General features: G+C 48.2%; 2 protein-coding genes across 5 annotated transcripts in view; one reads left to right on the forward strand and one right to left on the reverse strand.

Annotated features, from left to right (window-relative positions):
- Positions 1 to 12,427, forward strand: part of ESPN (espin) — a 106,702-nt gene extending 94,275 nt beyond the window's left edge. Inside the window, exons 12-14 of the mRNA XM_082229973.1 lie at positions 9,087 to 9,166; positions 10,278 to 10,289; positions 11,433 to 12,427. Coding sequence (XP_082086099.1) covers positions 9,087 to 9,166; positions 10,278 to 10,289; positions 11,433 to 11,580 — 240 coding nt within the window. The 3' untranslated portion in view covers positions 11,581 to 12,427. The remainder of the gene's footprint in view (positions 1 to 9,086; positions 9,167 to 10,277; positions 10,290 to 11,432) is intronic.
- TNFRSF25 (TNF receptor superfamily member 25) overlaps positions 10,297 to 24,753 on the reverse strand; it is a 29,952-nt gene continuing 15,495 nt past the window's right edge. For 3 of the 4 annotated variants that reach the window (XM_082230319.1, XM_082230321.1, XM_082230320.1), the window contains 4 exons: positions 19,068 to 19,127; positions 18,783 to 18,826; positions 17,259 to 17,402; positions 15,140 to 15,867 (listed from right to left, as the gene is read on the reverse strand). In XM_082230319.1, the coding sequence (XP_082086445.1) occupies positions 15,494 to 15,867; positions 17,259 to 17,402; positions 18,783 to 18,826; positions 19,068 to 19,127 (622 nt within the window). In that variant the 3' untranslated portion in view covers positions 15,140 to 15,493. Of the gene's footprint in view, positions 11,078 to 15,139; positions 15,868 to 17,258; positions 17,403 to 18,782; positions 18,827 to 19,067; positions 19,128 to 24,753 lie in introns of those variants that run through there. The other variant, XR_014221503.1, reaches the window with a different exon arrangement.

Consider the following 24,753-nt stretch of genomic DNA (forward strand, 5'->3'; position numbering starts at 1 on the left):
TCGTGGCAAACAAAAGTATGTCCCATGTGGACCATTTGCCTGGTCTAGCTGAGCTGCCCCTACAATCCTTTGATGCACCAGATCTTTGGTCCGCCTGGTACGTCAACATGTTGAGACCCAAGACAGGCCAGCAACAGTGGGGTCACACATATGGTCACTGTCAGTACACAGTGCCCCTGAATCTGTGCAGAATTGGCTTCAAAGGCTCCTTTTCTTTCAGATCAGTAGGAAGAGCAGACATCATATCTACACTACATGTCCCCTTCCTGCTCTTCCCCTATGACCAAAGATATGAGGGAAGATCAGAGCTGAATAGTCTAAGGCACAGAGTATCTATGCATTTATTCATGTTTTGTTTCCCCCTTTGCTGCATTTATGAATGAGAATATTATTATGAATTAAATTTGTATGCCGCATATCATCCAAAGATCACAGGGCAGTTCACAACATAGAAATAAAAATGAGAACGCAAAGTACACAATAAAGCAAACACAAATCAATAACACACACACACACCCTTGCAAAAAAGGTGGTAGAGCATGAGACTCTTAATTTCAGGGTTGTAAGTTTGAGCCCCACATCAGGCAAGATTCCTGCATTGCAAGGGGGTTGGACTAGATGACCCTCGTGGTCCCTTCCAACTCTACAGTTCTATGATTCTAGAGTGTTAATCAGCCAAAGGCCTAGTTATAGGAAAAAAACGTTTTTTGCCTGGCACCTAAAGATACGCAATGATGGTACCGGGCAAACCTCCCTGGGGAAAGCATTCTACAAACAGGGAGCCACTGCAGAAAAGGCCCGTTCTCATGTTGCCACCCTCCAGGCCTCTCGTGGAGGGGGCACATGAACGATTATATGTGCAGCTTGATCTATTCGCAATGTGAGGGCTCAGGAGGAATGGCCAGTGGGGAGGAGGAACTACTGCCCTTCAGCATCTGCCGACCGAGGCAGCTGACCTGGTGCTTTGCCCAATGACAGGGCCGGCCCTAATGTCAACCATCAGTTGCTTTCCAGGGTCTCGGGCTGAGGCCTTCACTAGGCCATGGTTATCTTTCATTATTTTGAGTGTAAGAGGTTTGGTAGCCCGCTCCTTTGGGAAATTGTAACGCTGAGTAGTTGCAGTAAGCCAAGGGCGGGCAGATTTTAGGCTTTGGTGATCTATTCTGAGTTTTACTCAAGCCCTGAGAGCCATCAGGCAGCGCCAGGTGCAAATATACTCTTAGAATTAAGGAACGGGATATCCTTGAGCATGGATTTCAGTACTGGAACACACAGTCTTCTAGTCACACAACACCCCTGATTCTCTCCATCTCCCTCCAAAAAGCGTTCTTCATCTCAGCAGCCTAATTTAGTATAAATTTGCTATTATCGAACATCTGGGAGTCGGAGTCCTTGCTGATCTCCTGCAAATCACTTAGAGACCTACCTTTAGAGCTCAAATCTACTACCTGCCCTAAGCAACCTATTCTCCATCTGCACTGTACATTTGAAGCAGTAGCGCTTTCAACAGCCATGGCTTCCCCCAGAGTCTCTTGGGAACCGTAGTTTGCTGAGGGTGCTGAGAGATGTTAGGAGACCCCTGTTCCCCCAGAGTTCCCAGAGTTTGATTGCTAAGCCGCTCTGCGGGAGTCTCCTCATGATTCTCAGCACCCTTCGCAAGTTACAATTCTCGGGATTCTTTGGCGGAAACCAAGACTGCTTAAAGTGGTGTGAGACCGCATTAAATGCATGGTGCAGACGAGACCCTAGACTGAGCCTGGCTCTTGCTCTCACTCCACAAGAAGAAGGAAAAGCAACTCTCGAGTAGCATGTTTTATTCGACACGCTTCAAACATTGCAGTCTGTACCGTTCGCAATGTTTTCATTATTCAGTTAGCAATAGTGTGATTGTTTGTTTTGAAGTAAGTAGCATTCATTGGGAAAGGTATGTGATACGGATCTGGAGGGGGCCTTTAACCCTTTGCCTCCAACCACGGTCCCAATCCAAACCAGACCTTCCCGCAGCTATTTCCATTCTTTTTTAAAAATAAAAAATAAAAATACCCACAGCCACGTGCACAAATAACATTGCACCTGTTTGGCTGTCTGTGGTTTGTAGCACAGTAGCAGCAGATCGCTCTCAGCCCTTGAAATCGCCTGGAAACAGGGTCCTAGAATTTCCGACTGCAAAACACACACACCCCAATCATTGAGTTTGCGGTGGGGTCCTCATTTTCCCCGCAGGAATTTATTTATGTCTCAGAGCACATCGCAAATAACCAAATCATCACTTGGGGAAGTTTGGGCAATCGAAACACGAACAGATGCATCAACCTCTCATTCTGCTTGCGTGATCTTTGAGCTGTGTGATTTTGACTTGTGGCAGAAGTGGGATCTTCTGATTAGTTCAGTGTGTTGATCTGCAAACGTTCCATTCCACCTCCCCCTTTGCTTGTCTCTGTTAGCTCCAGCTAGTGCAATAGGGGGGAAACAGGGGGGTTGAGGGTTGAGTGGGGGGCATGTGTGGAGAGATTTTAGGATTAGTGTGCCTGTTGTTCGTGGGTGGGGGGGTCAGTGTTGTTTTCTCTGATGCTGAAGTTAAGAAATAAAGTTCTCTCTTGCATGGAAGGAATTGATATTTATTCTTGTTGGCGGAAGACATGCTCAGGCCATGTGCTGGATCTTTGTACGTGTTTGTTTAAAATATCTAAATATTCCCTGCCTCTCTATATGAGACCAGGCCTCACAAGAAATTGAAATTAATTCATAGTAAGCATCATCAGTGTCTCCACATTTTAAAAAACTGAGTTAAAAGTGCAGAATCCAGATTTCTGCCAATAACGACAATGACAGCAACTCTCCTGGATTGGTCCAAAGATCCATTTAGTTCAGCCTTCTGCAGCCTAGTGCTCTCCAGATGTTTTTAGCACAGCTGTGCTGACTGAAACTGCAGTGCAAAGCATTTAGGGGGGCAGGCGGGTTTATTTTATTGAGGTTTATTTATTGCATTCATATCCCAGCTTTGTCTCCAAGGAGCTCAAGATGGCATAGATGGTTATCCCCTTCCTCCTTTAAATCCTCACAACAGCCCTGTGAGGTAGGTTAGGCTGAGAGGCAGGGACTGGCCCAGGGTCACCCTTCATCATGGCTGAGTAGGGATTTGAACTCTGTTCTCTCCCAGGTCCTAGGACCTCTCTGGAGGAAGACTGTTTAAGTACAATGGTACCTTGGTTCTCAAACTTAATTCGTGCCAGAAATATGTTCCAAAACCAAAGCGTTCCAAAACCAAGGTGCACTTTCCCATAGAAAGTAATGCAAAATTACTTTCCAGACTTTTATTACATTCCAGACTTTTAAAACCAATCCCTAAAACAGCAATTTAACATGAATTTTACTATCTAACGAGACCATTGGTCCGTAAAACGAAAGCAATAAACTATGTACTGCAGTCACACGATCAATCAATCAGTTGCTGAACTGGGTTCCACACAGTCACAAAAACAAACTAAAAAGAGCCGCAAAAACAAAAATGCAATATAAATAGGGAAAACAAACAGACCTCAGCGTAACACTCAAAATGGAAGTGTGGCACTCAAATCAGAAGCGTAACAGTGCACATTTGGCTTCCAAAAAAAGTCTGCAAACCAGAACACTTACTTCCGGGTTTGCAGTGTTTGGGTTCCAAGTTGTTTGAGTACCAAGGCACTTGAGAACCAAGGTGCCAGTGGTACTCATGGAATTCTAATAGTTTCAAAATGTGAATGGATGAGAGACCTTACCCATGCTGTACAGTGGTGAAAGGAGAGCAGAAAGTATAAGGCAATTACTTGGATGGTATGCAACAGAGACGAGATCCAGATCACCTAATTTCTATTTTACCAGTGCCATGTAATGGTGATGGTGGAGTCCCCACACCCTTTCTATAGTTTCTTCATGCCTTCCACTAAGGGAAAAGCAGACATATATATTTGATCCCGGATCTCTTTGGCCTTAGTCTAGTTTGTTCCTAACTGAACCACCTTCTGCCTGTCCCCGGTTGTCTGCTGTGAAACGCAACTAGTTAGTAACACAAGCCTCTCCTGAGACATAAGTTATTTCTCTGTGTTTTGCAGGGGAATCCCTGCATGTAGAAAACTAGCAATTCAAAGGCTAGAACCCTGAATGCTTAGCTTTCAGCAGGCAGAGAGTTTTGTTTTGCCTAAACCTCTCTTCTTGAATCTGCAGCGCAGATACTACTGCAGAGGGAAGAGATGACTTTGCATGCAGAAAAACCCATAATTGCTAAGAAAGTGTGAATTTGCCTCACTCGAATATGCAGAAAGAAGCACTGGCTGGATTTGATCCCAAGGCCACATAGAGATGAGGGAGAAGTTTGCATTCGCCTCATTGGCCCTTCCTGAAATGACGCGCCTACTGAAATGTGCCCATTTTTCCGGATATGCACAAAGTCACAGTGCAGTTTTCCCAGTCATGCGAACAAAACAAAGATGCATATGCTGGGGGAGGGGGGAGTTGTGTGCACAAAAATTAATAGATTAGTGAAAGCTACACACAAAAATGCATTTTATGAGAGAAAATTGCTTTGCAGACATGTATGAAGAGAAACCTGCGCTCAAATGCTGATGAGGACATTGAAAATAAAACAAATCCCAAACTGATGTAGAAATGTGAAGAACTGAACTTAAGATTTGGGGGGGGGGGAGTTAGAGAGAAACTGAAATTGACCTGTTTGCCCATTCCTCCAAGGCTGTTGAGTCCACTAGCTCTTGCTGGTTTCTACTCCTACTGATCTGCTGTTCTCCAGCCCAGAGTGGATTGCCTGGAAAGAATTCCCTCCTGGATAGGAACATAGAACACTGCCTTCTACTAAGTTGATTTGTCAAGCTCAGTATTGCCTACTCTGGCGCAAAGGGCCTCTGCAGGCAGCCTTCCCCTGACCGGTGGCCCTACAGATATTTCTGAATTCCCATCAGTCCCTGCTGTGGTCTGGGATGAGGGGAAGTAGAGAACAACTTCTGGAGCAGGCACCGAACTGGGAGAATTTGGTTGGTGTTCTGAACTGCAGGCCCAAAGGAGAGGCTTGTGGTTGGGTGCAGGGATACTAAAGAAGGATGACCAAAACACCATAGTGATCAGTTCTAGTGCTTTGTTAAAGGAAGGCATAGACTTACAGCAAATCAGCTTGCCGGGTCTCCCGGCATTAAGAGACATAGGATGGACCCCACAGCAAGGAGATGGGTTGTCTGTCCCAGGTCTGTAAAGCCTGGGAGACCTTGCTGGCAGACCCTCCAAGTGTCCCTATTTTCCAGGGACAGTCCCAGATTTACAAAGCTGTCCTGGTTTCTGATTTGATCCCAGAATGTCCCGCTTTTCCTTAGGATGCCCTTATTTTCATCAGAGAAATACTGGAGGGTATGGGGTTATGCGACACCCCACCCTCCCAGCCAGTGAGATAAGTAACTATGCTACCTTTAGAAGACATCTGAAGGCAGTCCTGTATAGGGAACTTAAAAAAAAAAAGTTTAATATTTTACAATGTTTTTATACATGTTGGAAGCCTCCCAGAGTGGCTGGGGTATACCATTAGGTCCAGTCATGGCCGACTCTGGGGTTGCGGCGCTCATCTCACTCTATCGGCTGAGGGAGCCGGCGTACAACTTCAGGGTCATGTGGCCAGCATGACTAAGCCACTTCTGGCGAACCAGAGCAGCGCACGGAAATGCCATTTACCTTCCCACCGGAGCGGTACCTATTTATCTACTTGCACTGTGTGCTTTTGAATTGCTAGGTTGGCAGGAGCAGGGACTGAGCAATGGGAACTCACCCCGTCGCGGGGATTCGAACCACCGACCTTCTGATCAGCAAGCCCAAGGCTCTGTGGTTTAACCCACAGGGCCACCCGCGTCCCTTTATGGAATTATGGAATAGGATGTCCCTATTTTCATCGGAGAAATGTTGGAGGGTCTGTGATGGTTTTGGACTCCTTCTTTGGTAGCCCTGCACCCAACCACAAGCCTTCCTTTGGGCCTGCATTTCAGAACAGTTACCCATGTGAGAAAAGGATGCTGGACTAGGATGGGCCGGATCCAGCAGAGCTCTTCTTCCATCCAGGGTTCCAGACAGGAGCCTTTCCCAGGGAAGCTGGACTCTTCAGTGTGCCAAGCATGTCCTCTGTCGCTTCCCTGGAAATGCTCTGTAAGAGTAGCCTCTCTCCCCCGTCCCAGCCCCTCCAGGCAACACTGGCCTCGGCTGCCCCCTGGACTTGCAACATTAGCAGCCAATCTTGGCTCTGTACCTGAGTCCAGCTATAGCCTCGCACGACCTCCAGTTCCTACACACGTATAAGCCCCTTTATCCTCTCAGCAGTAAATCTCCCAGGAATTTAGGTCCCACCTCTCTGTGGGGGCTGAGCGCTAAACCCCCTCATGCTCGCTGGGCTCTTCCACCTAAGCGGCTTGCCCTGGTGGGATTCCTGGTCCATCTCCATCTTCTGCTCTTTTGCTGTGGTCCTATTACCACAATCCCTGACCCCACTGTCAAAACTGTTCTCCAAACTCATCTTAACTGGTCTCTTACTCTTTCTTCACATCCACCCATGCCAAAAAATCAAACACCCTGTACTACTGTAGAGGATCTGCTGTTCTCAGAGAATCATGTTGTTTTAAGGCAGCTAAGAAATGACAACTTGTAGTGTCGGGAGGGAAAAAGCTTGGGTGTGATTCCTGCTCTCTAGAAAGGTACATCACTCCTTCCCACTTACACACACATATCCCAATTCACCCTAGACCTCTTGACAATCCCCACTCGCCTTCCCCTAGTTATTGAGGGCTGAACAACACTACACCAGCACAGAATATTGTCAAAAAAGGCTGAGAAACTAGGGGTGATTTTTAAGGGGGAAAGGGCATTTGGAACGAGTCTCAGTCTGTAAAGGACTTTGGGCACAGGCCCAGAACTAAGAGTAGGGGTGGGGATTTGTATGTAAAAGCCTAATTCGCCCTTTCTGAAACACAGCCATTCTTTGAAATTCTCACTTCTCCGAATTTTGCAATGCACTTCTCCAGCCAAGTAATGTGTGCAAAATTGCGCATGCTAGGGTAGGTTATATAACAATGCATAGCTAGATAGAGAAAAGAACTTTTAAAAATGCATGGTATTGGGATGAATTACTTCTCCAAAATGTGTATATTAGGCCAAGTTGTACACAAACAAATTGTATATTAGGAGGAATTCGCACTAAAATGTTCATGAGTTTTCATGAGGGTTAAACGGGGACGGGTGAATCACAAACTGACTGAACTTCAGATTAGAAAAAATGAGAAACTAAGAGAAACCAAGATTTGCCTATCCTGACCCATGACACAAATTTGCATAATATTTGCGTATGCTGATTTATATGTGCAGATGCAAATTTTGTCCAAGTTTTAGAGGGGTGCCTGCCTTGTAGACAAAGGATTTTATTTTATTTTTTAAAAGCTTTCTAAAAGAAGAAGGACCAAGGGTTCCCTTGGGTACCATCTAGAGGGAATATTTCTTTCATTGACTAGCCCAGGCTTCCTCAAACTCAGCCCTCCAGCTGTTTTTTTGGCCTACAAATACCATGATCCCTAGCTAGCACGACCAGTGGTCAGGGATGATGGGAATTGTAGTCTCAAAACATCTAGAGGGCCAAGGTTGAGGAAGCCTGGACTAGCCATACCCACAGAATGGAACCAAATCTGGCACTTTTTAAGAGAGCATAGAATTCCATAGTCACCTGCACCTGCCCCAGTCAAATGGAGTGCAAAGCCTCCAAATATTTTTTAAAACAAAAACAACAGAGGGTTTACAAGACTGGGAGGTGGAGGTGTGGATAAGCAGTCGACGTTTCAGGCAGTGTGCTGACCATAGATCAGCTCACATCCTTAACAGCAAATTCAGCCTGATTCCTTCCATTTGTTGGAGCAAAAACTGATGTTTTTCTACAGGGACGTCTAATGCTTTCTGGTGGTTCTCTCACTGTGGGAAAGCATGCAAAGGCAGGGTTATCTGGCTGGCGGATTCCCCACTGTGAAATCTTCCTGGAAAGGCTGCCATGCCTACAACAGCGCCCCCCCCCAAAAAAAGGGGAAGTTGCTCTGACCATCTTATCCCAGAGAAATTATTTCAGTGTGCAAACCCCTTTGCAAATAAGGTCCGTGCACAAAGTTCCAGCAGCAAGGAGGTTTTGCGGTGTGGAGAGATGGGCAAAAAACCCTGTCTAGATCCTTATTGAACTTTCCCCCACCTACCTCCTTTCTGAGATTCCTTTCTAGTTCCGGTGGCCCTGAGTTTAGCCACAAATGTGCCAGAATGCAGGAAGTGTTGGCAACTGGGCAGAGAAGTCCAAGGCACAGCTAACACATTCCAGATCTCTGGCAGAACTTGGGAGAGTTCTGTTCTAAGGTGTCTCCACTTAATTGCACCAAAGTGAAGTCCAGTGGCATCTCCAAAGCAGCAGCAAGGCATAGAATTCCCTTTCCCAGCCTGAGCTGGTTTTCTGAGTGCGGGGGTCTTTGTATGTGTTATGCTTTCACCTTTCTTCTTTGCTACCTAGTAGAGAGGTTAACAGCCAGATTTGTTCTGCAGGCTCAAGAGGTCTTCCTAATCAACATAAAAGTTGATCAAAACAAATGGATCTTCAGTGCTTTTTCTACCCCGACCCACAAGCCCATTCCATGGTTTCTGTAGCAGATATTCAAGGGGAGAGGGTCTGCATGCTGTAGTTAAGTAAGTCTATCTCCCTATTGGGTGCCAGATATCAGCACCCAGAGCATATATCCATTGGAGAATGGGTGGCAAAGGGGTTCACCTTTTTCCCATTGCCATAAAAGCGGTTTCTTATGTCCTGCTGCCCCCACCAATCCCTGCTTTCCCCTGTAAGTGCTCCAGGACAAATTCAGCTTCCATGTCCCCTTCCTCCTTTCTGGGGCCACAAAGCTCTTCCGGCCAGACTTGGAGCTGTGGAACGGATGCACCTGCCTTCTCTGCTCTCTCTCTCTCTCTCTGGTCTCCGTTTCCCTTTCTTCCAGCCCTTCTCGCAGGCTTGAGCAGAAGGAAAACCCTCAGCCGCTTCTTTTGCCTTGCAGGAGCGAGAGGAAGAGGCTCGACTGGCCACCATGCCCGCCTGGCGGAGGGATATCCTGCGCAAGAAGATGGAGGAGGAAAGGTGAGCGCAGGCTCCGGGGGGAGGAAATGCAGCTCAAGGGATGCTGTCGGCAAAGGGCATCCTTTATTGATTGCAAATGTATGCCGCCTTTTCCTCCAAGGAGCTCAAGGTGGCGCACAAGGTTCTCCCCTTCCCCATTTAATCCCCACAACAACGCTGTGAGGTAGGCTAGCCTGAGAGGCAGGGACTGCACCCCACCCTCAAGTCACCCAAGTGAGCTTCGTGGCTGAGTGGGGATTCGAACCCTGGTCTCTCCCAGCTCCTAGTAGTCCACCACTCTAACCGCAGCACTGAGCTAACAGCTCAGGAGTACCAATAGAGGCTGCAACCTAGCTGGACTTGCAAAATGGGAGTCAAAGATCGTATCCTATAAGGCCTGTTGTTAAGGTAAAGGTCCAGTCGTGACCGACTCTGGGGTTGTGGCGCTCATCTCGCTTTATTGGCCGAGGGACTTCGCGTATAGCTTCCGGGTCATGTGGCCAGCATGACTAAGCTGCTTCTGGCGAACCAGAGCAGCGCACAGAAACACTGTTTACCTTCCCGCTGGAGCGGTACCTATTTATCTACTTGCACTTTGACGTGCTTTCGAGCTGCTAGGTTGGCAGGAGCAGGGACTGAGCAACGGGAGCTCACCCTGTCGCGGGGATTCAAACCACCGACCTTCTGATCAGCAAGTCCTCAGCTCTGTGGTTTAACCCACAGTGCCACCCGTGTCCTGGGGGCAGTTTAGCCACATTTTGGAGACGGTAGGTGGGGAAAGACAACAGGAGGGGAAGGTAGCAAGCCAAGCAAGGCCAATCCTTCCTGCAGCTTCTCACTGGCCCTATTTGTTTTTATTTATTATCCATACTGTGGGTGGAAAAAGAGGAAAGTTGGAGACGTGGGACAATAGATGGCTGCAGGCAGGTTCTCAGCCATTGGAAGGGGGCGGATTCTGTACATGCCTCTGGCATATTAACGACAACACTGCTGTGGTTTCTCTTAAAAGTGGAACAAGCCAAAAATGAAGAGATTCATCCATGCTTGTTTTTTGAGTAGATGCTTATAGTATTACTCTTATAAATTTGGGATCTAACGGGTATGTTTTCTTCTTCTTCCTTTTCTTCTGCAGAGAGCAAAAGCGGTGAGTCATTACTTTCGTGACCGGTTCGGAAGGGTGGCGGCTTAAGGATTGGTGAAAAAGAGGGCTCAGATTTATTTTCTTTTTCTTTTTAAAAATTATCAAAACTATTCAACATACAATATAATAAAAAAATGAACTAATTGAACTAATCTAAATAAGCAACAACAACAAGTAGAAGAAAGAAAAGAGAAAGGGGGCAATAAAATAAATAAAATAAAATAAAATAAAATACCCTCTCCCAAAGGTAGACCTTAACCCTTGTCTCACACAAATAGGGGGGCAGACCCTCCCAGCTCCCACTTGGGAGCTTCCCTTTCTCTCCCCCCCCAGCCTCCCACCCTGAGATATCTTCCCTTCCCTGCCTCTCACACAGGGCATTTCACCTACCAACCATCCCTGTGCATACCCTCATTAACCTGGAGAAGAGGACATCAGAAAATAAAACAAAAGCAAAAACATGGGACATAAAAGAGGAAAAAAATGGGGGGGCAGGAAGAAAAAGATCACAAAAAATAAAGAGAGAGAGAGAGAGGTGACAAGGAGGACTTGTGGTTCTTCGTCTTTCAATTATGTATATTAAGGTTATTCAAAGTATCCAGGTGTATTCCAAGATAATAGCCAGCTGTTCCTCGTTCTGCTAGGCGATTTTCCCCCAAACTTCATCCCCAGACACCCCCAGTTTCATTCATTCTTCTTTCCACACAAAAAGTCCAAAAAGGGGCTCTCCAGTTCTTATTATTGCTCAGTGTCAAGAATGGTCTTCCCACAGTCTGGTATGTCGACTTTATCTAAAATAACAATTGAACACCCATTATTAGGATAATAAGCCATAGTTACTCACTTGTTCTGTATTCATTAACTTTGGGGTCTCTTGATATCCAGAAACTGGCAATTCAGAAGCATTACTGCCCTCTGGTCATGGAAGCAGAGGATAGCCATCATGGCTAGCAGCCATTGGTCGCCTTCTTCCATGAGGTTGCCCACTCCCCTTTTAAAACCATCCAGGTTGGTGGCTGTCACTGCTTCCTGTGGGAGGGAGTTCCGCAGTTCACCTACATGCTGAATGAACAGGCATTTTAGCTTTGGTGCCTCCCAAGCCTTTGGTAACCAGCTGAGCCTCCCCTCCCTTTTCCTTCCCAACAGAAAAGAGGAAGAAAAGCTGCGGCGAGAGGAGGAAGAGAAGGAGAAAGAGCAGTCAGAAAAGCTAAGGACTCTTGGGTATGATGAATCCAAATTGGCGCCTTGGCAAAGGCAGATCATCCTCAAAAAAGGAGACATAGCGAAGCACTAGGACCCGGGCATCCTTCAATCTGCCCACCTGCCTGGTTCCGCTGTGCTTGGAGATGCTTCCATCCTGTAGATCTCAGACCCTGTGAGCTGTTTGAGAGGAGGAGAAGGAGGAGGAGGAGGGATGTTCCTGCCCACCCCTGCCCCACTTCCTGTTTCTGGGCTTCTCTCTCCTCTCAGCAAAACCACACACACACCTCCTTTACCTATGCCATCTCTCTCCAATTGCTCGTTCCCCCGATTCTTCTTATTCATTTTGTGCCCGTTTTCAGACCAGCCCCACCCCCACCCCCTCAATGTGAGGACAGGCATAACATTCTTAAGTTTTGCTGGAAGGGATGTGAAACTGTACCCTAAAATATAATGTACCGTTTTCTGTCCTGGAATGAAAAGAAAGAAAGAAAGAAAAAACCAGAATGCCCATGTACCAGTTTTCAGTGTGTCGGGAAGCACCGGGGATGAGCACTGACTGGCTAGCACCTGGGATTTCACCAACCCTGAGAAAAGTTTTGCAACTTGTTAGTATTTCTGAATTGAATTAATGTTCACAATGCCTTGTTAAGAAGCATTTGAAGCAGGGAGGTGGGTGACGTACTGAAAGGTGGGGAAGGGTGTGCATAAATTCACTTGTGTGTAAGTCAAGTTGAAGCTGGTGTCACACCTTGGGGGAGGGGGAAAACTGGCTGTCCGGAGTGTTATGTCTGTCTTCACCCTAAGGCTAAGTTGAATATGAAATCTAGCCACATGGCAACCTTAGCAACTTACAACACCCTCCACCCTCACTTGGCTGGTATGATATCAACTGCTTAATGTCCAAATGTCCATCTGTGCAATAAAATAATTTCTCCAGATTCGTCCTTTGCTGCTGTCTTGGCTAACCCAAGAGGGTTGGACTAGATGACCCTCTCGGTCCCTTAACTTCTATTCCAAAAGTGGGCAAGACTGAACAAGGTTCTTCATCATCCCGTCAAGCTCTTTGACCTCTCGCTCTTAACTTGCAGAAGCAAAAGAATAACAACTGAAAAAATGGATCGAGAGATTCTGCAAGCTTGCTGCATTTGCACAGTTTAAACAGGTTGCAGAATCTGGTGTTCCTTGATGCAGAAACCGGGTGAAGAATGTTTTAAAGCTCTGCGTATCCTGTGCATGTTTACTTGGAAGGAATTCCCATTGTCTTTATGAGTACTTATTTTATTGGCAAAGGAGAGGGTGTTGTTTTTTTGCAAAACAGCGCTCAGGCCCCCTTCTCCAGGATGGATGGGCCACAGCCCTCTTTTTCTGTCTGATGTCACCCTTTCTCTGCCAAGATAATCTGTCTGCTGCAAACTGACCTGGGTAGCTTAAAGTATCATGGAGAGCAGCGTTCCTCAAGCACCCTGCCCTTTTCATAATAGAACCTTGTAGACAAAAGGTTCTGCTGGTGCACATTTTATTTTGCAAAGGGAAAGGGGCATTTCTAAATAAAAGGGTTACAGTTTGAAATGTACATCTCAGTAATTTGGATGAGTTGAAGCAAGAAGTTCCTTTAGCTGCCATATTTTCATTAAAAGCACAGCAGCTCCGGCAGCGCTCTGTAGATTTTCTTCAAACTCTTCTTTTCCATATGGCTTTGGGTCCTGTCCACCTTCGAGGCCTCTGAAGGTTGGGGATTCTTTTGATCCCAGAATGTTGACCTTATCAGCTGTTAAAAAGCAAGTCCCTCTACACAGACTCCCTTCTGCTTTCACTGATATAACTGCAAGAACATTTTTATGCCATCCTGGTTGCTGAAGGGTGGCAATTAAGAGGGAGTGGACTGGGTAGATGTGTGTGCATATATGAACCAGCCAGAATTCCTCCCCATGCCCCTGTTGTGTGACTCACTTTGCCTCCACTGAATTCAATGGGACCTAGGATAACTAACCTTCTCCGGATCAGCCATCAAGGGCCTATGAATCACACACAAAACAGGCAGCTGTTATTCTGGACACAAGTAATATTTAATAACGTAGAGTGTATCATTTCTTTTTTACTTTATTTCCTGAAACTGAAATAACGATGCCATGGTGGAAAGGGTTTTTGAACAGAGGGGGAATGGAAGGGAGTCGTAGGCGGAGGTGTGGAGCATTTTTTTTATTTATTTAACAAAATGTATATACCGCTCAATTGTTCAAAACAAAACTCTAAGCCCAGGAAGTTTAGCATTCAACCAGCACCCAACTCCAGTGTTTGCTTTGAAGGAGTGGCCATGGCAGAGAGCGCGAGAGCTGGTAGTCTCTAGTTCAAATTTGAATGACAATATTCACAACTCAGCTTGAGTGCCCCATTGCTGCAACCAGCAGGGAATTCTGAAAATGCCCTTGGAAATGTAGCAGCAGAAAAATGGCAGAGAACTGGATGTTTCATAAATAGCAATACTGCAGCATCCTGGATTTGGATGACGGCCCTCGAATCCCAATTCGCTGCTCGAGACCGGAAATTTGAAAGCTGGAGGGTCCCCAACAGCTAGCTGTCTATTCTCTTCTTTCTATGCATAAAAACACCGGAAGCCAAACCTTTGGGTCCGCCTAGCTGATGGGCAGGAGTGTCTCCAGCAAGGGTCTTCCCAAAAACCCCTAGAGATGGCAGGAACGGCACCTGAGGAGCCCCCCCCCATGCAAAATATGTGATTGAGGGTTTACTACCAGGGCATCTGGTGTGTACAAGTTGCTGGACTAGATGGGCCATTGGCCTCATCCTGAAGGCTGTACTAAAGTTCTTATGCTGAGCTCCCTCTGGCCTACAGACACATTATTTAGTCTGCAGGTAGACCACCACTTCTCTTGACAACCCTTATGAACATCACCTGAGGTCCTTTTCTGTGGGCTGGCTCAGAGAGAGTTTTAAGGCATGGCAGTGAGGAACAGGGCCTTTTCTGTGGTGACCCCCCCACCTGCAGAATTCTTTCCCAAGTGAGCCCTGCCTGGTGCCGACACTGACATTTTCTTAGAACCTGATTAAGCCCTCATCTTCACTCGGGCATTTGATAGGATTTGGTGCATGATTAAAATAGATTGCAAGATGCCTGGAGATGGCCCTGTGTTTGGCCACTTAACAAATTAAAAAACAGTGAAAGCCAATCAAATTGCAGACTTCCTGGTGTGGGAAAACTAGGAGCTCCTGGGACCATCACGTGTATCTTTCCAGGGCTCATTCAGGTTCAGAATCACGAGCCCCTGGTTGTTAAAGTGCGTTAGAATTGACATAGTGAAAACACATAAATACATTTTTCAAAACAGGCTCCTGGCACTCTTGCCAGCCATTGGGTGACCTCCTGTGAGATCACAGAATGTTCCTGAACATTCCAACTCCTGAGTGGGGAGGCTCAGTCATGGAATGCTCAACCCTGCTGGACACTGAAGAAATCGGAAGGGTGGTTTGACTGAGAGGAAACTTGCAGAAGGGCTGAGAGGTGAGTGGTGGGTGGGCAAGGGGCTGTGGGAGAGAAGTATTCTGGTTGTCTCATCCTTCCTGTGGGCAGCCAAGCTCTGAGGCATAAGTCTTGGCCATAATTTGTAGCAAGGTGTCCTGCTGAATCACTAATAGTACCTTAGAGCATTTTAGTCTGTGCAAAGCATTTCACGTACATAATCTCAGCAAACTTTACATCTACCAGCATGTAAGGTGGCTGATGTATTATCTCCCTATCTCAGAGGCCACCTGGGATAGCCATTGGAACTGCATCATCCTTGGGTTGCAGCTCAGTGTCTTAGGCACTACACATGTTCCAGACTACCTGGAGTAGGATTTCAATGTCACTGCAAAGTTCTACACCTGCAGTGCTCCTTCCATGAGGTTGGAGCTCTCTGTTTCCTTTGCCCCAGCGCGTCTGTCTGAGATGGGGTGGGGAACGGCATAGCTCAGATCTTTACCCCCACCTCATCTCAGGGGCTCCCCTGCTAGCTGTTGGCGTGCAGCTGCTCTCTCAGTTCCTGGGCGCAGCCGCCCAGCTGCATGCTCTCCAGGACGGTGAAGATGGCGTCTGTCGAGGGCCCCTGCTGCTGCTGGCACCAGCACTTGAGCATCTCATACTGCTGCTCGCGGAATTGTGAGTGCTCCAGCTCCACCAGCTCAATCTCCCTGTCGCGCAGGCCCAGACCCCGCACAAACTCTTTCCAGCGCCGGACTGGCACAGCGTCAATCACAGCGTACATGTTTCTGCCTTGCAGCAAACCACAGATCAGGGGTGCTCCATTCACCAGTTTCTCTTTCTCAGTGAGGGATGCAGTGGGAGGCTCTGAATGGAGAAATAGGGGGGGCATCGGCACCGTGCCTGCAAAAACAAAGACTTGGCTTTACCAACCGCAAGGCTCTGGGGGCATCTTCCAGCTGCAGCAGGAGGTCTCAAGGGGCATAGACACTGGTCTCCGAGAGCAATGGGCACGTCGTAATTCTTGGAGAGCTTCTGCATGAGCTGGACATGATATTTCCTACACCTTTAGTGGTTAGGTTGCTAGGAAAAGGGCCCATCCACACTGAACATTTAAAGCATTTGAGATTGTCATGGCATCCCTCAAAAGAATTATGGGAAGTGTAATAGGAGCTAGAACTTTATATGCACAGAGGTGGAAAGAGGAAGGATTACCAAGGAAGGAAGAATGGCTTATGAAAATGATGGACTGGGCTGAAATGGCAAAATTAACTGCCAGATTAAGAGGCCATAATGATGAAGTGTCCAAGGAGGATGGGAGGATGGCAGCATTTGAAATATAAGCGGTGGATTAATGATACTGGAGTTTAGCTAGTAAAAATGCATGTGTTGTAAAACAGCTAATAAAATGGAGTAAAAAAAATGAACACCAGGAAAGGGGTAGGAAGTCAAGAAACTTTATACATTTTTTTTGAAAAAATTATAATGTTCTGGAATATTTTTGGAGATTTAATATACCATACTTTTCCATGTATAAGACTAGGTTTTTTTACTTAAAAATAATGTTTAAAGGGGGGGTAGTCTTATACATGGGGGCAATCTCCTCCCATTTTCTTAATTTTTAGTCCCCAAAAATAGGTGTGTTATACACAGAAAAATACGGTAAATGACTGGAGAGAGAGAGAGAGAGAGAAAAGAATCCTGGGAACTGTAGTTTGTGGAGGGTGCTGGGAGTCAGTAAGAGGACCCCCCGCCCGCCCGCCCCCGGTCACAGAACTACAATTCTCCAAGTGGTTTAACAGTCAATTCCTCTCTGCATTGAACTCTTTTCATTAACTCCCTTGCCAGCTTAGGCGAGCTGTTATTATTTCAGCCTCAGTTCTTTATCTGCAAAACGGGTATAATTGCAACAGCTGGACTTATACGGATTGATCTATATATTGTAATCAGTCTGAAGCACTTTACATGTGTGGTGGATGTGACCACCCCGTGGGAGGACTTTCCTACTCAGAGCCAGCCCAAGACATTTTTCTGCCTGAGGCAGAGCATAGGATCCCATCCTGCCCTGTTCCATGTGTAGAAGCTGTTCAGGCTGACTGATTGAATCTTACTTCAGCAACAGCCTGGGGCTACTGAACTTCAGTGAACCAGCTGAGAGGGCAAATGGTTGGCTTGTGGGGCACACAGCTCCCATCCCCAACAGAGGTGAATGGACTGGAGGAGGGTCTGCAGCTACAGCCCCTAAACACTCTACCCAAATGGCAGGAGCGGTCCTGTTTCCACCTTAGGATTACCATTGCAAAGGTGTTTGGTAGGCTGGCCAGTCTGGATGCATGGAGATGTGGAGTAGCTCTTCTCAGCACGGGGGGCAAATCTCCTTATACAGTACACAATGAAGGCCGCTGCCAGAAGCATCAAGCATCCGCAGACACCTATAGCTTAGAAGACACGCAGGAAGAGACCAAAAAGTGAGGAATCCAACACCTAGCCTTGGCCAAGCTGTATGTGCATGGGCACATACAGTTGCAATCGAAATTATTCAAACCCTCCCCCCATTGAAAATCAGGTATATTATCACAAATTTACAAACTTCCAGCTGTCCGCAATGAGCAAATCAAACAGAAGCAGTTGAAGGAGCTCAACACAATGGATGCCTCAAGCGGTTTCCCCAAATGCAACTGAAATTGCAACTTATACTGGCTTCTCCAGTCTCACTGTTATTCAAGCTCAAGGTGGCATACATGATTCTGCCTCACCTCCCCCCCCCCCACACACACAACAACCCTGCGAGGTTGGTTAGACTGAGAGACAGTGACTGACCCAAAGTCACCCAGTGAGCTTCATGGCTGAGTGGGGATTTGAACCCTAGACTCTCCCAGGTCTTAGCTGAACACCCTAACCTCTGTACTGTACTGGCTCAACCTGAACAAAAGTGGCATGGAGGTCCCATTTAACCATTTCAAAAAGTGAAAATCTGGATGCAACAGTTGTTGAGAGAAGAAGAAGAAGAAGAAGTTGTTTTTGAGCTATTTTCAAGGAAATTTGCCAAAATCTACACTTCTGACATGGGTTGCCGTACGTCCAGATTTTCCTGGACATTTAAGCGATTTCCCCCCAGACACTGTTTCTGACGGCCAAATCCTGGCAATGTATGGCTGAACCCAGATGGATGGCAACCCTAATGTAACACACATTTAACTTCTCCTTCACAAATTTGTCCAACCCAGTTGTAAAGTTTCACCTGAAGATGCCATTGAGGACTGAACCTGGGGCAAGTAATGTGACTCTTACTTTACTATCTTAGAGCCTACGGTTGCCATACGTCCAGATTTCCCCAGACATTAATTGGGATCTCAGTGGCAGAAGTGATATCAGGGGGGAATGTCCGGAAAGCGGCAGTTTGTTCTGGATTTTCGGTAACATAACCAAAAAATTGCATTTGGGAGGGGATTTTTTTTTTAAAGTCAACAATTTGTTTATGTCCATATTTTCACTTCTTGAAATATGACAGCCCTATCATAGGCTATGTTTCAGTCGCACAAGAAACAGGTTTCCATGCACATAAACACCCCTTTCTCCATCATCCAGGCAAGCAGAAGGTGCAATCACAGGCCATAGACGCATTGCAGTCAAGCCAAAGTACTCCAGGAAGGTGCAAAGTTCAGGCTACTGTGAGGCACGACCAGGGGAAACTCCCAAGGGCCAGGCAGAGTGCTGCATTTGGCCCCTGACCCTGAGGTTACCCACACCCCTCCAATAAACACTAAACTGAGCTCATAACACCAGGAGTGACATATCCTGGGATTGCCATGACCTACCAAATTTACAGTCCTTGCCGCAGATTTCAGTTCTGGGACTCTTGCTGGAAGACAAAAAGAGTTAAGTGCTTTAGGTAAATATAGGCCACAAAGGCAGCCCATTCTCCTAGACAATTCTCCCAGGCCGCACTGCAGGGCTGTTGTGTTACAGTTGGAAAGGGAAGGGGTGGGAAGAGGCTTTTGACCACCCCTGCTTTCATCACAGCGACCTGTTTATTGGGTGATGACAAAGTGATTCAGGGAGAGATCACTTTGTGAGGGGCAGGTGATCGCGTGGGGACTTGCCTGCTTGGGGTGGTGGGTACCGGAAGTCGTGAGGAATCAGAGTTAGACCGCATTCTTGCTCTGAAGGGGAAAGATAAAATAAGTTTCTAGGTAGTCTGTTGAAATCTAAAGGCAGTCCTTACAGAAATGCTTCCTGAGGTCAACTAAGCAAGAGGTGGGATGGAGAGCTTCCGATGTCTGCATGAGAGATGGTGGGTGTAAGCAGAATAGAGTTCGATTTGGTAGGCAGCGTGCAGGAGCAAGGTGTGTTTTGAGACAAGCAGATCATAGACAGAAAGGGATAGGCTCCACTTGTAGATTGCAGACCAGTGGGGCTTAAGCCCCCAAACAGAAGGGTGGCAATGCAGGGGACTGAAAGAAAGGGGTCTGCTGGGGGTGGACAAAAGGTGGAGAATGTCTAGCTTGGGGTAACACATCCCTATGGGATAAGGATGCTAACCAGGTTTCCCCAACATGGCTTTCTCCAATTCCCACCAGCCTGGCCAACATGACAAAAGAGCAGTAAGGGAGGAAGGGCACTACAATACAAAACCATCTGGAGGGCACCACGTTGAGGAAGGCTGGCCTCAGCATTCAAGGTCACCAAAACTGGGTAGAGCAGAACTCAGCCGTGAGCCCACAAAGAGGCCCAAGGCCATGGTGGTGGCAATGGGGACACCAGAGACATTTGGAGAGGGACTTATATGTTAATGGCGGAGGCTTCCGAGCTGATAGGAGGGAGCTGGAGAGGGCTTGGAGCTGAACTAAGAACACAGAGGCAGTAAGCATAATAAGAAACTGCAGGAATGGAGAGAATTTGTAGGCTATGCCTGGGTACAAGCATTACAAGGGACAGGGAAATGATGTGTTGAGGGTTGCTTTGTGTTGTATGTCAAAGAGAACATAAGGGCACTTGAGAATTTAAGAGAGACTCATCCACAGCATCTCTATGGGTATGTTCTGGGTATAGGCTTTCGTGTGCATGCACACTTCTTCAGATACTTCTGTTTTAGTGTAACTGAAGTGTATCATGAAAGCTTATACCCAGAACAAACTTAGCTGGTCTCCAAGGTGCTGCTGGACAATTTTTTAATTTATTTATTTAGACTGTGTCAGACCAACATGGCTACCTACCTGAATCTCTATGGGGGATATGGTACTAATGGTGATGATGATTTTGATAAAAATTATTGGTTGCTGTTTGCAAAATAAATAAATACATACATCAAAATCAAAGAAATTTACAAAAGATTTTACGTGGAGCTTACTGGCACCCACTAACTAAAATGACGAAGACAGGGATGAGCTTGGAACATTGCAATTCTCATTGAATTCTTATAATAATAATAATAATAATAATAATTTATTATTTATACCCCGCCCATCTGGCTGGGCCTCCCCAGCCACTCTGGGCGGCTTCCATAAAAACCAAAAATACAATAAAATATCACACGTTAAAAACTTCCCTGAACAGGGCTGCCTTAAGATGTCTCCTGAATGTCAGGTAGTTGTTTATCGCCTTGACATCTGCTGGAAGGGTGTTCCACAGGGCGGGCGCCACTACCGAGAAGGCCCTCTGCCTGGTTCCCTGTAGCTTTGCTTCTCGCAATGAGGGAACCGCCAGAAGGCCCTCGGCGCTGGACCTCAGCGTCCGGGCAGAATGATGGGGGTGGAGACGCTCCTTCAGGTATACTGGACCGAGGCCGTTTAGGGCTTTAAAGGTCAGCACCAACACTTTGAATTGTGCTCGGAAACGTACTGGGAGCCAATGCAGGTCTTTCAAGACCGGTGTTATATGGTCTCGGCGGCCGCTCCCAGTCACCAGTCTAGCTGCCGCATTCTGGATTAGTTGTAGTTTCCGAGTCACCTTCAAAGGTAGCCCCACGTAGAGTGCATTGCAGTAGTCCAAGCGGGAGATAACCAGAGCATGCACCACTCTCGCGAGACAGTCCGCAGGCAGATAGGGTCTCAGCCTACGTACCAGATGGAGCTGGTAAACAGCTGCCCTGGACACAGATTTGACCTGTGCCTCCATGGACAGCTGTGAGTCCAAAATGACTCCCAGGCTGCGCACCTGGTCCTTCAGGGGCACAGTTACCCCATTCAGGACCAGGGAATCCTCCACACCTGCCCGCCTTCTGTCCCCCAAGAACAGTACTTCTGTCTTGTCAGGATTCAACCTCAATCTGTTAGCCGCCATCCATCCTCCAACCGCCTCCAGACACTCACACAGGACCTTCACCGCCTTCACTGGTTCTGATTTAAAAGAGAGGTAGAGCTGGGTATCATCCGCATACTGATGAACACCCAGCCCAAACCTCCTGATGATCTCTCCCAGCGGCCGCATGTAGATGTTGCAAAGCATGGGGGAGAGGACAGAACCCTGAGGCACCCCACAGGTGAGAGCCCAGGGGTCTGAACACTCATCCCCCACCACCACTTTCTGAACACGGCCCAGGAGGAAGGAGCGGAACCACTGTATAACAGTGCCCCCAGCTCCCAGCCCCTCAAGACGGTCCAGAAGGATGCTATGGTCGATGGTATCGAACGCCGCTGAGAGATCCAGCAGAACTAGGAAACAGCTCTCACCTTTGTCCCTAGCCCGCCGGAGATCATCAACCAGTGCGACCAAGGCAGTTTCAGTCCCATGATGAGGCCTGAATCCCGACTGGAAGGGATCCAAATGGTCCGCTTCTTCCAGGCGTGCCTGGAGTTGTTCGGCAACCGCTCGCTCAATCACCTTGCCCAGGAATGGAAGATTTGAGACTGGGCGATAGTTGGCCATCGTGGCCGCATCTAGAGATGGTTTTTTAAGAAGCGGTTTAATAACCGCCTCTTTCAGCGGGTCTGGGAAGGCCCCCTCACGGAGGGAAGCATTCACCACCCCACGAAGCCCATCGCCCAGCCCTTCCCGGCTTGCTTTTATTAGCCAGGATGGGCAAGGATCCAGGAGACAGGTGGTTGGTTTCACTCGTCCAAGCAGCCTGTCCACATCCTCGGAGGCAACAGATTGGAATTGATCCCACTCAACTTGACCAGACAGAACTCTTGCACTCTCCCGCCCCGGCCCTGCTCCCACGGTGGAGTCTACTTCTTCCCGAATCTGAGCGGTTTTATCTGCAAAAAACTTTGCAAAATCATTGCAGGAGAACATGTGGCCCGTACTGGGCCCCGATGTTGCAGGTGGTTCCGCTAAATTGTGAACCACCTGAAAAAGTCTCCTGCTGCTGTTTTCTGCAGATGCAATAGAGGCGGTGAAGAAATTCTTCTTCGCCGTCGCTATCGCCACTTGGTAGGCTCGACGTTGAGCTCTAACCTGTGTCCGGTCAGATTCGGAATGAGTTCTCCGCCACCGGCGCTCTAGCCGTCTCAACGATTGTTTCATTGCCCTCAGATCCGTGGAAAACCACGGGGCTGTCCGGGCTCCATGCAATCGGAGAGGGCGCTTCGGAGCCAAACAGTCAATAGCCCTGGTTAACTCCACATTCCAGCGGGCCACCAGGGAATCAGCTGAAAGGCCATCAACATGGGATAAAGCATCCCCTACCACTCTCTGGAAACCATTTGGATCCATTAAGTGGCGGGGGCGGACCATCCAAATTGGTCCCACCTCCCTGCAGAGGGGATGGGTCGCAGAGAAGTCCAGTTGCACCAGGAAGTGATCTGACCATGGCACTTCTTTCGTTTCGCTTTTACTTAGTGTCAGATCACCAACATCCATAGAGGTAAACACCAGGTCCAAGGCATGTCCACGGCTATGGGTTGGGCCAGACTTATTCAGGGACAGCCCCATGGAGGCCATGCTTTCCACGAAGTCCCGAGCGGCCCCTTGTAAGGTCGTGTCGGCATGGATGTTAAAATCCCCTAGGACGACCAAGCTAGGTGTCTCCAGGAGAACATCCGCCACGACCTGAAGCAGCTCGGGCAGGGAATCCTTGGCGCAGCGGGGAGGTCGGTACACCAAAAGGAATCCTGTACTGCCCCTATTGCCCAACTTCCAGAACATGCACTCAGAAAACTGGGTCTTCCCAATAGGACGCCTGGTGCAAACTAATGACTTCCTAAAAATCACTGCAACCCCCCCCTCCCCGCCCACATGACCTGGGTTGCTGTGCGTAAGAGAAACCTGGTGGACAAGCAGCGGCAAGAACAGGCCCATCTGCTTCATCCAACCAAGTCTCTGTTACACATGCCAGGTCAAATCCTCCATCCATGATCAAGTCATGGATGGCAGTGGTCTTCTGAATCATTGACCTGGCATTGCACAGCAGCACCTTCAGGCTATGTGGGTATCCCTTGCTGATTCTAGTATCCGTCCGGACAGGACCAGACCCGGAGGCAGGGATAGTCCTCAGACAACGACTAAACCTGCCTCCTCTGTAATGACATGGTCTGGTCTTAGCGTAACTCCTCCTCCTACCCGTGATCACTGAGATCGGTTGTCCCAGTGCATCCCCCCCTGTGGAACATGCCCCAGCCATTTTGTGGGCTGGGGCCCACTCCCCGGCAGCCCTGACCCCTCCCCCTAAAAACAAAATAACACCTTAAACAAACAAACAAAACCAATACAACAATACAAACAAAAAATATAAAAATCACAAAAACATCAAAATAAAAAAATAATAATTCCCCAAGCCCAACCAAACATCAATCCCACCCCCCACATACAAAAAATCCAGAAAAATTTTTTTATAAAACATTTTAAAAACACTCTGTGCCTCTCCGGCAGTAACAACTGTCCTAGTGAGGCCTGTCAGGCCCCGCCCTGGGCCAGGTGGTAAGTGGCAGGGAGGAGCAGGGCCCTCAAGCACTCACTCAGGGAGCCTTCCTGGGCAGCAGGCCGCAAGCAGCACACAGTCCTTATGAGGCCCCAGGCCCCGCCCCAGGCCAGATGGTAAGTGGCAAGAGCAGGGCCCTCAAGCACTCACTCAGGGAGTCTTCCTGGGCAGCAGGCCGCAAGCAGCACACAGTCCTTATGAGGCCCCAGGCCCCGCCCCAAGCCAGATGGTAAGTGGCAAGAGCAGGGCCCTCAAGCACTCACTCAGGGAGTCTTCCTGGGCAGCAGGCTGCAAGCAGCACACAGTCCTTATGAGGCCAAAGGCCCTGCCCCAAGCCAGATGGTAAGTAGCAGGAAGGAGCAGGGCCCTCAGGCACTCACTCAGGGGAGTCCTCCTGGGCAGCAGGCCGCAAGCAGCACACAGTCCTTGTGAGGCCCCAGGCCCCGCCCCAAGCCAGATGGTAAGTGGCAAGAGCAGGGCCCTCAAGCACTCACTCAGGGAGTCCTCCTGGGCAGCAGGCAGCAAGCAGCACACAGTCCTTGTGAGGCCAAAGGCCCCGCCCCAAGCCAGATGGTAGGTGGCAAGAGCAGGGCCCTCAAGCACTCACTCAGGGGAGTCCTCCTGGGCAGCAGGCAGCAAGCAGCACGCAGTCCTTATGAGGCCCCAGGCCCCGCCCCAAGCCAGATGGTAAGTGGCAAGAGCAGGGCCCTCAAGCACTCACTCAGGGAGTCTTCCTGGGCAGCAGGCAGCAAGCAGCACACAGTCCTTATGAGGCCAAAGGCCCCGCCCCAAGCCAGATGGTAGGTGGCAAGAGCAGGGCCCTCAAGCACTCACTCAGGGGAGTCCTCCTGGGCAGCAGGCAGCAAGCAGCACGCAGTCCTTATGAGGCCCCAGGCCCCGCCCCAAGCCAGATGGTAAGTGGCAAGAGC

Source organism: Podarcis vaucheri, assembly GCF_965113315.1.
Source record: "Podarcis vaucheri genome assembly, chromosome: 7".
NCBI lineage: Eukaryota > Metazoa > Chordata > Lepidosauria > Squamata > Lacertidae > Podarcis > Podarcis vaucheri.